Source organism: Schistosoma mansoni (genome assembly GCF_000237925.1).
Source record: "Schistosoma mansoni, WGS project CABG00000000 data, supercontig 0160, strain Puerto Rico, whole genome shotgun sequence".
NCBI classification, from domain to species: Eukaryota; Metazoa; Platyhelminthes; class Trematoda; order Strigeidida; family Schistosomatidae; genus Schistosoma; species Schistosoma mansoni.
In genome coordinates this window covers 15,075-25,633 of record NW_017386051.1, presented here as the reverse complement: position 1 = coordinate 25,633, position 10,559 = coordinate 15,075, and the positions used below count along the sequence as shown (strand labels likewise).

Below are 10,559 nucleotides of genomic sequence, written 5' to 3'. Positions count from 1 at the left end.
TGGTTGACAATTGTTTTGAGCTCCAGATGTTTTTCAGTTGTAAGTATGCTGCTCTTGCTTTGCCGATCCGCGCCCTCACCTCTGCATCTGATCCACCGTGTTCATCAATGATGCTGCCCAGATATGTAAAGGTTTCCACATCCTCCAAAGCTTCTCCGTCAAGTGTAATTTGATTGGTGCATATTGTGTTGTATCGGAGAGTCTTGCTTTTCCCTTTGTTTATATTGAGACCTACTGCTGCTGAGGCTGCTGCTACACTAGTCGTTTTCTCCTGCATTTATTGTTGCGTTTGTGATAGAAGAGCCAGATCATCCGCGAAGTCTAGATCGTCAAGTTGCATCCTGCCTGTCTACTGTATCCCGTGCTTTCCTCCAGTCGTTGACGTCTTCATGATCCAGTCGATTACCAGGAGAAAGAGAAACGGTGAGAGTAAGCAACCTTGCCTTACACCAGTCTTTACTGGTGTATTATATACAATATTAATAATTAATTACATACCAAATTACAGAATACCGCAGCTAAACTAATGTAAATTTTCGATTGATAATTAGTATAATCATCAGACCATGGAATAATTCCTGCATTATTTGATTTATATAATACACCTTTGACATTAAATTGTGTAAATACTGGAAAGAATAAAAAGAAATACAAAGAATTACATTATTATCATTAAAGAAAATGTTTGATATATTGGACCAATTCGACATTAGCCAAATGATAAACTCATATGAAAAGGATGAATAACAACTGGAAAGAACTGGAAAAGAAGGCTCAGGACGGAGTTGGATGGAGAATGCTGGTGAGCAGCCTATGCTCCTCGACGAGGGGTAACCGGCATAAACAACAACATGAGTGAACTACATAACAATAGCAATGTTGGGTTTTTGGACAACACAAGAATTTATAGTTGCCAAAAAATTTCCTTTTATTGAGATTGCAAACCAATCTGGTTAAGAAAATCATTGAAAATCCATGAATAATGAAGTTCAACCATGTTGGGAGGGCCCCACCAATGACAATGTAAGATTTCCACGTGACATCACTGATTGACCGAATTTAGACTAATACACTACTGGATGCCGGCTCAGTGGTTCAAAAATTAAGTGTTCGTGCTCAAAACTGAAGGTTTTGAGTTCGGTCCCTGTTTGCTGGTCGTGAATGTAAATTGCTAAAGAGTCTCATACTAGGACTATGTTGCCATCTAGAACATACAGGTCTTCAATAGCTGCCTAACCTAGATCACTACAGGATTTTTAACGGAATCCATGAGGAAAATGTTAGTCAGATCATTTATACCTGCAAAGTTGCTCATCAGTAAATTGTGCTATCATAGAACAGTTTGATCAGTGAATTTAATTTCTTGAATTAACATAAAACACCTCAATACCGTATACCAATTTATCCGACCTAGGTGAATTTGTACCATTCATGTGCAACTAGACTAAAAATGAATATTTTAAAATAATACACTTTGGGTTCTTAAGTACATTTTTGTAAACTATGGTGAAGTTACTACTACCAGACACTATCAGCATCAAGCTACTGTGGGAGAGAACAAACCAGATTTCAGTGGAGGAAGAATTCAGGAAGAAGCTCTGGAAGTGGATAGGAAACACATTGAGGAAAGCACCCAAATGCGTCACAAGACAAGCCCTCACATGGAATCCTCAAGGCCAAAGGAGAACAGGAAGACCACAGAACATATTGCGTCAACAAATGGAGACAGATATGAGAAGAATGAACAAAAATTGTATAGAAGTAGAAAGGAAGGTGCAGGACAGAGTGGGTTGTAGAATGGTGGTCGGCGTCCTATGCTCCATTGTGAGTACCAGGCGTAAGTAAGTAAGTAAGAAGTTACTAGACAAGATTGTACTGTTTATATTAATTGATAGATACATTAAACATATTTTCTTAGAATATTCAATTAAAATACAATCCATTCATGAGTTCATATGATTTTGCTCCTTTTTGAAATTTAGTTTACTATCAGGAAAAACTGTCAAAGATATAATTTTAGATAGTATAAATCATGAGTTCATTGAAGCTAGACCACCAGCGCTCACGCGCGAAACTGATAGGTCCTGGGTTCGAATCTAGTGAGGCGGGATCGTGGATACGCACTGCTGAGGAGTTCCATAATAGGACGAAACGGCCGTTCAGTGCTTCCAGGTTTTCAATGGTGGTCTAGCTTCAATTGACTCATGATTTCAGCTATATAAAGTTACTAAAATCTTCACAAACAAATATGCACTGAATCAGAAGATCAGAAGATAATGAACTTCATATATGAAATCCATAAGATATTCAGAAATATAATTTAGGTTGGAAAATGTAAATTCAGTCCCATGATTAGTTAGCTATTAGGATTAATATAATTACTTTTAAATCAGTATCTTTACAACTATAGAAGTTTTCATTTGCAAAGATGATGTGACGGGGAAATGAAATAATCCTGTTTTTGCAATGATATACTACTATAATAAGCTAATGAGCGACCGTTGATTGAGATTTTGCAACCACTAGACTGAATAATCAAACGACATACTATATACAAACTGAATCAACTTACATCAAGTATATGAATCACGAATAAAAATATAGAACCAAAGTATATGTTAGACCAGATTTTATTCAACGCATTTACAAGCAGTCACACTCAGTGAGTATAAACTAATGGCTGAAAGAATATCACATGCTTAATATTCGGTAATCTGTATCTATCAGTTCATGTTCGGTCATAAATCACGACTTACTTTGTGAGTACAATAAGTAGGCAGCACTAAATTTTAGTAACAAGAGGAAAACTGATGCTATTCCTACTAATCTGGGAACGAAATGCAGAGAAAAAGTTAACCCAATCATAGAAGAGTATGAATACAAATAAAAAAAGAGTAGATAAATGCTTACCTCTACCGATATAGACAGATTCCGTTGTAATAGTCGTTGATGAAACCTCGGTTGTTGTATTTGTTTTTGATTCAGCAGTAGTTAAAGAAGAAGAAAATGTGTCGCCTGATTTCAGAGTAGAATAATCTGAAGTAGATATGAGGGAGAAATGTTCAGAAGTTATTAAACGCGAAGTGCAGACTACCAGTTATAAGAGGACGAACGCTGGTAGACGAAATTGTTGGAAAAATGAAGTGAAAACTTTAGAAAATATAAAAATGAAATAAAAATCTAGGCAACACCAAATACACATCACACATACCATCCACCCTCTCGTCATCCCACATCCGTGTCACTGTGCCTACAATTAGTGTGAATCTCTGAATCTCTGATTCTCTGAATCTCTGATTCTCTGAATCCACTACACCACCGATCGTGATCATGCATTCAGCTACACACCAACATTAACACGCTGTCGACACTCACCATCACATTCACCATCGACACATTTGCATTGCGAACACTCGCCAACGCAACCACTGTCATTCAGTCAGTCGATCTCTGCATTAACCAACCAGTCACTCAATCATCTCATCAATCAATCAGTCAATCAGTCAATCAATACGTCTACCAACCAATCCATCGATCAATCAACACGTTGATCAAACAGTCAGTCGGTCGATGTGTCAATCAGTGAGACAGTCAGTCAATGCACTCAACACGAACACACATGTCATGTGAACACGTGTTGAATGAGGTGTGAGAACAGGTGTGGAGGGCGATTGGTGTATTGCAAAACAATTCGGACCTACCGAAAGTAGCTGCAGTAGTAGTTGATGACGGGTCGGTCATCCGCATCGTAGCCAATGTTGCCACCGTGGTCATCGTCGTCGACGGCGTCAATGCTGTGCTTGTGGTGGCGGAGGTGCTAGTGCTAGTGCTCGTGCCCATGCTCGTGCTCTTGCTTGTGCTCGTACTAGTGCTAGTGGTGTTCGGTTGACTGAGTTCTGACGCCGCACTTGTGTCTGTGTGCCCGACGCTGCTGGTCTCAGTCCTAACGCCTGTCGATGTGTCTGTACAGAAGCAGAGAGAACACACACAAACACACAAACAACCACAATTAGTACACTCGTCACAAATCAACATCATCTCAACATTGTCTCGCAATATGCCAGTCACATCCTCTGTCTCAGGTCACACCACCAACATAACTATCAATGCAACACCAAATACCGACACTTATGCCACCGTCTCCAACAACATCATCACACCAATATCTACGCCTACACAAACAACAACATACAATACAACAACTACCAATGCATCAACCACTGCAACACCATCTACACAACTCCGTGACAAAAACAACACAGTGCTTTCACACAACGTCACAATTCCACACACAAAACACACATCACACATACCATCCACCCTCTCGTCATCCCACATCCGTGTCACTGTGCCTACAATTAGTGTGAATCTCTGAATCTCTGATTCTCTGAATCTCTGATTCTCTGAATCCACTACACCACCGATCGTGATCATGCATTCAGCTACACACCAACATTAACACGCTGTCGACACTCACCATCACATTCACCATCGACACATTTGCATTGCGAACACTCGCCAACGCAACCACTGTCATTCAGTCAGTCGATCTCTGCATTAACCAACCAGTCACTCAGTCATCTCATCAATCAATCAGTCAATCAGTCAATCAATACGTCTACCAATCAATCCATCGATCAATCAACACGTTGATCAAACAGTCAGTCGGTCGATGTGTCAATCAGTGAGACAGTCAGTCAATGCACTCAACACGAACACACATGTCATGTGAACACGTGTTGAATGAGGTGTGAGAACAGGTGTGGAGGGCGATTGGTGTATTGCAAAACAATTCGGACCTACCGAAAGTAGCTGCAGTAGTAGTTGATGACGGGTCGGTCATCCGCATCGTAGCCAATGTTGCCACCGTGGTCATCGTCGTCGACGGCGTCAATGCTGTGCTTGTGGTGGCGGAGGTGCTAGTGCTAGTGCTCGTGCCCATGCTCGTGCTCTTGCTTGTGCTCGTACTAGTGCTAGTGGTGTTCGGTTGACTGAGTTCTGACGCCGCACTTGTGTCTGTGTGCCCGACGCTGCTGGTCTCAGTCCTAACGCCTGTCGATGTGTCTGTACAGAAGCAGAGAGAACACACACAAACACACAAACAACCACAATTAGTACACTCGTCACAAATCAACATCATCTCAACATTGTCTCGCAATATGCCAGTCACATCCTCTGTCTCAGGTCACACCACCAACATAACTATCAATGCAACACCAAATACCGACACTTATGCCACCGTCTCCAACAACATCATCACACCAATATCTACGCCTACACAAACAACAACATACAATACAACAACTACCAATGCATCAACCACTGCAACACCATCTACACAACTCCGTGACAAAAACAACACAGTGCTTTCACACAACGTCACAATTCCACACACAAAACACACATCACACATACCATCCACCCTCTCGTCATCCCACATCCGTGTCACTGTGCCTACAATTAGTGTGAATCTCTGAATCTCTGATTCTCTGAATCTCTGATTCTCTGAATCCACTACACCACCGATCGTGATCATGCATTCAGCTACACACCAACATTAACACGCTGTCGACACTCACCATCACATTCACCATCGACACATTTGCATTGCGAACACTCGCCAACGCAACCACTGTCATTCAGTCAGTCGATCTCTGCATTAACCAACCAGTCACTCAATCATCTCATCAATCAATCAGTCAATCAGTCAATCAATACGTCTACCAATCAATCCATCGATCAATCAACACGTTGATCAAACAGTCAGTCGGTCGATGTGTCAATCAGTGAGACAGTCAGTCAATGCACTCAACACGAACACACATGTCATGTGAACACGTGTTGAATGAGGTGTGAGAACAGGTGTGGAGGGCGATTGGTGTATTGCAAAACAATTCGGACCTACCGAAAGTAGCTGCAGTAGTAGTTGATGACGGGTCGGTCATCCGCATCGTAGCCAATGTTGCCACCGTGGTCATCGTCGTCGACGGCGTCAATGCTGTGCTTGTGGTGGCGGAGGTGCTAGTGCTAGTGCTCGTGCCCATGCTCGTGCTCTTGCTTGTGCTCGTACTAGTGCTAGTGGTGTTCGGTTGACTGAGTTCTGACGCCGCACTTGTGTCTGTGTGCCCGACGCTGCTGGTCTCAGTCCTAACGCCTGTCGATGTGTCTGTACAGAAGCAGAGAGAACACACACAAACACACAAACAACCACAATTAGTACACTCGTCACAAATCAACATCATCTCAACATTGTCTCGCAATATGCCAGTCACATCCTCTGTCTCAGGTCACACCACCAACATAACTATCAATGCAACACCAAATACCGACACTTATGCCACCGTCTCCAACAACATCATCACACCAATATCTACGCCTACACAAACAACAACATACAATACAACAACTACCAATGCATCAACCACTGCAACACCATCTACACAACTCCGTGACAAAAACAACACAGTGCTTTCACACAACGTCACAATTCCACACACAAAACACACATCACACATACCATCCACCCTCTCGTCATCCCACATCCGTGTCACTGTGCCTACAATTAGTGTGAATCTCTGAATCTCTGATTCTCTGAATCTCTGATTCTCTGAATCCACTACACCACCGATCGTGATCATGCATTCAGCTACACACCAACATTAACACGCTGTCGACACTCACCATCACATTCACCATCGACACATTTGCATTGCGAACACTCGCCAACGCAACCACTGTCATTCAGTCAGTCGATCTCTGCATTAACCAACCAGTCACTCAATCATCTCATCAATCAATCAGTCAATCAGTCAATCAATACGTCTACCAATCAATCCATCGATCAATCAACACGTTGATCAAACAGTCAGTCGGTCGATGTGTCAATCAGTGAGACAGTCAGTCAATGCACTCAACACGAACACACATGTCATGTGAACACGTGTTGAATGAGGTGTGAGAACAGGTGTGGAGGGCGATTGGTGTATTGCAAAACAATTCGGACCTACCGAAAGTAGCTGCAGTAGTAGTTGATGACGGGTCGGTCATCCGCATCGTAGCCAATGTTGCCACCGTGGTCATCGTCGTCGACGGCGTCAATGCTGTGCTTGTGGTGGCGGAGGTGCTAGTGCTAGTGCTCGTGCCCATGCTTGGGCTTCTGGCTGTTGCCTCGTCCAGGTGGCTAGTGGTGTTCGGTTGACCGAGGTTCTGACCCCCCAACTTGGTTCTGTGTGCCAGACCGCTGCTGGTTTTCAGTCCTAAACGCCTGTCGATGTGTCTGTACAGAAGCAGAGAGAACACACCCAAACACACAAACAACCACAAATTAGTACACTCGTCACAAATCAACATCATCTCAACATTGTCTCGCAATATGCCAGTCACATCCTCTGTCTCAGGTCACACCACCAACATAACTATCAATGCAACACCAAATACCGACACTTATGCCACCGTCTCCAACAACATCATCACACCAATATCTACGCCTACACAAACAACAACATACAATACAACAACTACCAATGCATCAACCACTGCAACACCATCTACACAACTCCGTGACAAAAACAACACAGTGCTTTCACACAACGTCACAATTCCACACACAAAACACACATCACACATACCATCCACCCTCTCGTCATCCCACATCCGTGTCACTGTGCCTACAATTAGTGTGAATCTCTGAATCTCTGATTCTCTGAATCTCTGATTCTCTGAATCCACTACACCACCGATCGTGATCATGCATTCAGCTACACACCAACATTAACACGCTGTCGACACTCACCATCACATTCACCATCGACACATTTGCATTGCGAACACTCGCCAACGCAACCACTGTCATTCAGTCAGTCGATCTCTGCATTAACCAACCAGTCACTCAATCATCTCATCAATCAATCAGTCAATCAGTCAATCAATACGTCTACCAATCAATCCATCGATCAATCAACACGTTGATCAAACAGTCAGTCGGTCGATGTGTCAATCAGTGAGACAGTCAGTCAATGCACTCAACACGAACACACATGTCATGTGAACACGTGTTTTGATAAATCTTTCAATTTGATATCGAATATATGACATCTGATCTATCAGTATCTATATAAATAGACAAAAATTCAAGCACTCATCAGACAGTTCACAGTATCATATTCCGTGTGAGCGTGTATGGGAAAAAATATGTGCACAGCACTTGTTGTCTTGCAACATAATATGAACCTACCGAAAGCAGATCCAGCAGTAGTTGATGACGGGCTGGTCATCCGCACAGTCGATATTGTCATCGTCTCCGTCGACGTTGTCCTGATCGGCTGACTCGATTCTGTCGAGGCACTTGTTTCTGTTTGTTCGAGACCGTCAGTCGCTGCCACAGTGCTTGTTCGTGGACCTGTTGAATTAAACAGAAAACACATGTAGTTGTATTCGTCAGCCAGTAATATCTTCGTGTCAGCTTCGATACGGGACTACGGTGGTTGATATTTCGACGACTTAAATTATTCTGCTAACAAAATGTTGTTTGTCGGACTCAACAGAACTCCAACTAGTGCACAACAACGCTTCGACTTAGATAGTCTACACGCTTATTTGAGATGGAGAAGACTGAGTCTTCATTGCAGCTCTATATTCCGAACAGAAGCCGAAGCTTAAAACATGAAAACTCACTTTATATATAGACACCCAGCGACACCCAGTGACCTTAGCACGCATTACGAAAATGAAAACCATAATTCAGGCAGCAACAAATGTCATCGAAGTAATATGCGTTCGAAGTATCTTATTTGTGTTATCCTTCAATCAATAAACCAACATGCAATAACAAACACCCATACAAACTCATCTCTTCTTAACACACAGATTCACTCTTCACAATTTAAAAAACCTTCACAAACCAATGCAACACAACACGATAGCATTATAGAAAGGCTACACCGTACATCGTAAGCCACAAACACTCAACATCTTCAACATCACCGAAATGCATGTGACCTTAGAGAACTGGCGAATCTCACACCTCCTCATCCATCAGCAAGTCAGTCACTATCTACACACCTACGTTTCCATTCAACAGTTGCGCACATCTGAAAATGAGAACAATCAGGTGATAAGCAATACTGTCACTGCCCTCCTATTTCAATAGCACCACAGTCGGTGTCTCTCCTCACTATCATACCGTACCATACCATAACATACCACAACATACCATGCCATATCAAATCATATCATTGAGAAAATAATGGACAACAACAATTGACAACTTACGATATACTGTGATGTTTCTCAAACTTGGTCCGCTCCTGATATTCAGGAGTGTGCATCCACGAATCAGAGTCTCCTTGAGATCAGTCTCAGTTGGTTGTGATCCACGGGACAGACGCAACTGCACACTCACAATCACTCGAACAGCTTCGATTGAGACACGATTGGCACCCGTGTCTGTATGAGCTTGACCGACACTGTCAATCCAGATGATGATCCGAATGAAGACGACATGAACACAAGTAGCACCTCGAGAGATCTCTTCATTACCCAGACGTAGACCGTTCAATAGCTGCAACATGCGAAACAAAATTACACAGAATACACAATCAGTCAGTCAGTCAGTTTTTCAGTTTGTCTACACGTTGGTCGCTTCTTCATATATCAACACCACAACTACAATGTTCATCGAGACCGGTATCCACGGATGCTCATCGTCGTTATCATCATTATGATGACTAACTGCACGACTACCACTTCACAAATGGACAATCACTGACAATACCTGGCTTATTCACTCGAATAACCGACGCTCACACTACCAATGTGAACACCACTCAATACACCAACTCATCACAACTGGCTTCAATCTCACACTTATATGACTACTAACTCACCACTTGCTCACCTACTTACTAACTACTACCTTCTTACCCACTGACTAACTGATTGCTTTCTTACATACTTTAGTTCCGACCTACACACATCCACACCTACTTACTAACTCAGTCTGTGTATTACACAATCATCAACTTGCTTTGAACTATGCCCCTCTCTTCTGGAGATGTCTACTCCCTTCGTTTCACAGAATGATTTGTTCAGTACACTGATGTGCTTCGGAAAATTCACACACTGCTTCTCTGATTACTGCATACCACTACATACAGAACACAATAAACATAACGAATGCACACCTACCAGGTCACAAATTGACGTCGATAAATTTCTGTACATGACACTTGACTGATTAGACAGATCAGATGACCAATTCATGGGCACTTTAAGTTCTTCAATGTAGATCAACATATCCACCTCAAACTCGGAGATCTCTACAAATGGAAAGGAATGAAGCATTTCACGTCAATGAGAGTAATCATATTGATATTCATGTCACGAATACTACTACTACTACCGTTATGATTATTGATAATAATAATAATATTGTTATTGTCAGTAGTAGTATTATTATCATTGTTATTTTCTTCATTATTAGTGTTTTTGTCAATAACATTATCATTACACTTGTCATTAGCCTTACTATTAGAGTGTTATTAACATTTACCACAATAACA

The 10,559-nt window shown here is 42.1% G+C and overlaps 7 protein-coding genes across 7 annotated transcripts in view; all 7 read right to left on the bottom strand.

Annotated features, from left to right (window-relative positions):
- Smp_174500 (hypothetical protein) overlaps positions 1-8,294 on the bottom strand; it is a gene marked incomplete at both ends in the record, with an annotated part of 15,511 nt that extends 7,217 nt beyond the window's left edge. Inside the window, 3 exons of the mRNA XM_018797853.1 lie at positions 514-629; positions 2,911-3,036; positions 8,234-8,294. Coding sequence (XP_018646741.1) covers positions 514-629; positions 2,911-3,036; positions 8,234-8,294 — 303 coding nt within the window. The remainder of the gene's footprint in view (positions 1-513; positions 630-2,910; positions 3,037-8,233) is intronic.
- Positions 4,694-4,843, bottom strand: Smp_182950 (hypothetical protein; the record flags this gene model as incomplete). Its single annotated transcript, XM_018797919.1, has 1 exon — positions 4,694-4,843. One exon carries the CDS (start codon positions 4,841-4,843, stop codon positions 4,694-4,696), a length of 150 nt encoding a protein of 49 aa, XP_018646747.1.
- Positions 4,891-5,064, bottom strand: Smp_107860 (hypothetical protein; the record flags this gene model as incomplete). Its single annotated transcript, XM_018797908.1, has 1 exon — positions 4,891-5,064. A coding segment is annotated over one exon (174 nt), but the record flags the coding sequence as incomplete, so codon positions are not given.
- On the bottom strand, positions 5,993-6,166 carry Smp_110390 (hypothetical protein; the record flags this gene model as incomplete). The annotated part of the gene is made up of 1 exon (XM_018797897.1): positions 5,993-6,166. A coding segment is annotated over one exon (174 nt), but the record flags the coding sequence as incomplete, so codon positions are not given.
- Positions 6,898-7,047, bottom strand: Smp_183550 (hypothetical protein; the record flags this gene model as incomplete). The annotated part of the gene is made up of 1 exon (XM_018797886.1): positions 6,898-7,047. One exon carries the CDS (start codon positions 7,045-7,047, stop codon positions 6,898-6,900), a length of 150 nt encoding a protein of 49 aa, XP_018646744.1.
- Smp_183560 (hypothetical protein) lies at positions 7,095-7,353 on the bottom strand (the record flags this gene model as incomplete). The annotated part of the gene is given in 3 exon segments (XM_018797875.1): positions 7,095-7,129; positions 7,175-7,180; positions 7,200-7,353. 3 exon segments carry the CDS (start codon positions 7,351-7,353, stop codon positions 7,095-7,097), a joined length of 195 nt encoding a protein of 64 aa, XP_018646743.1.
- Smp_183570 (hypothetical protein) lies at positions 7,482-7,653 on the bottom strand (the record flags this gene model as incomplete). Its single annotated transcript, XM_018797864.1, is given in 2 exon segments — positions 7,482-7,487; positions 7,504-7,653. 2 exon segments carry the CDS (start codon positions 7,651-7,653, stop codon positions 7,482-7,484), a joined length of 156 nt encoding a protein of 51 aa, XP_018646742.1.
- Positions 8,295-10,559: the final 2,265 nt, after the last annotated feature.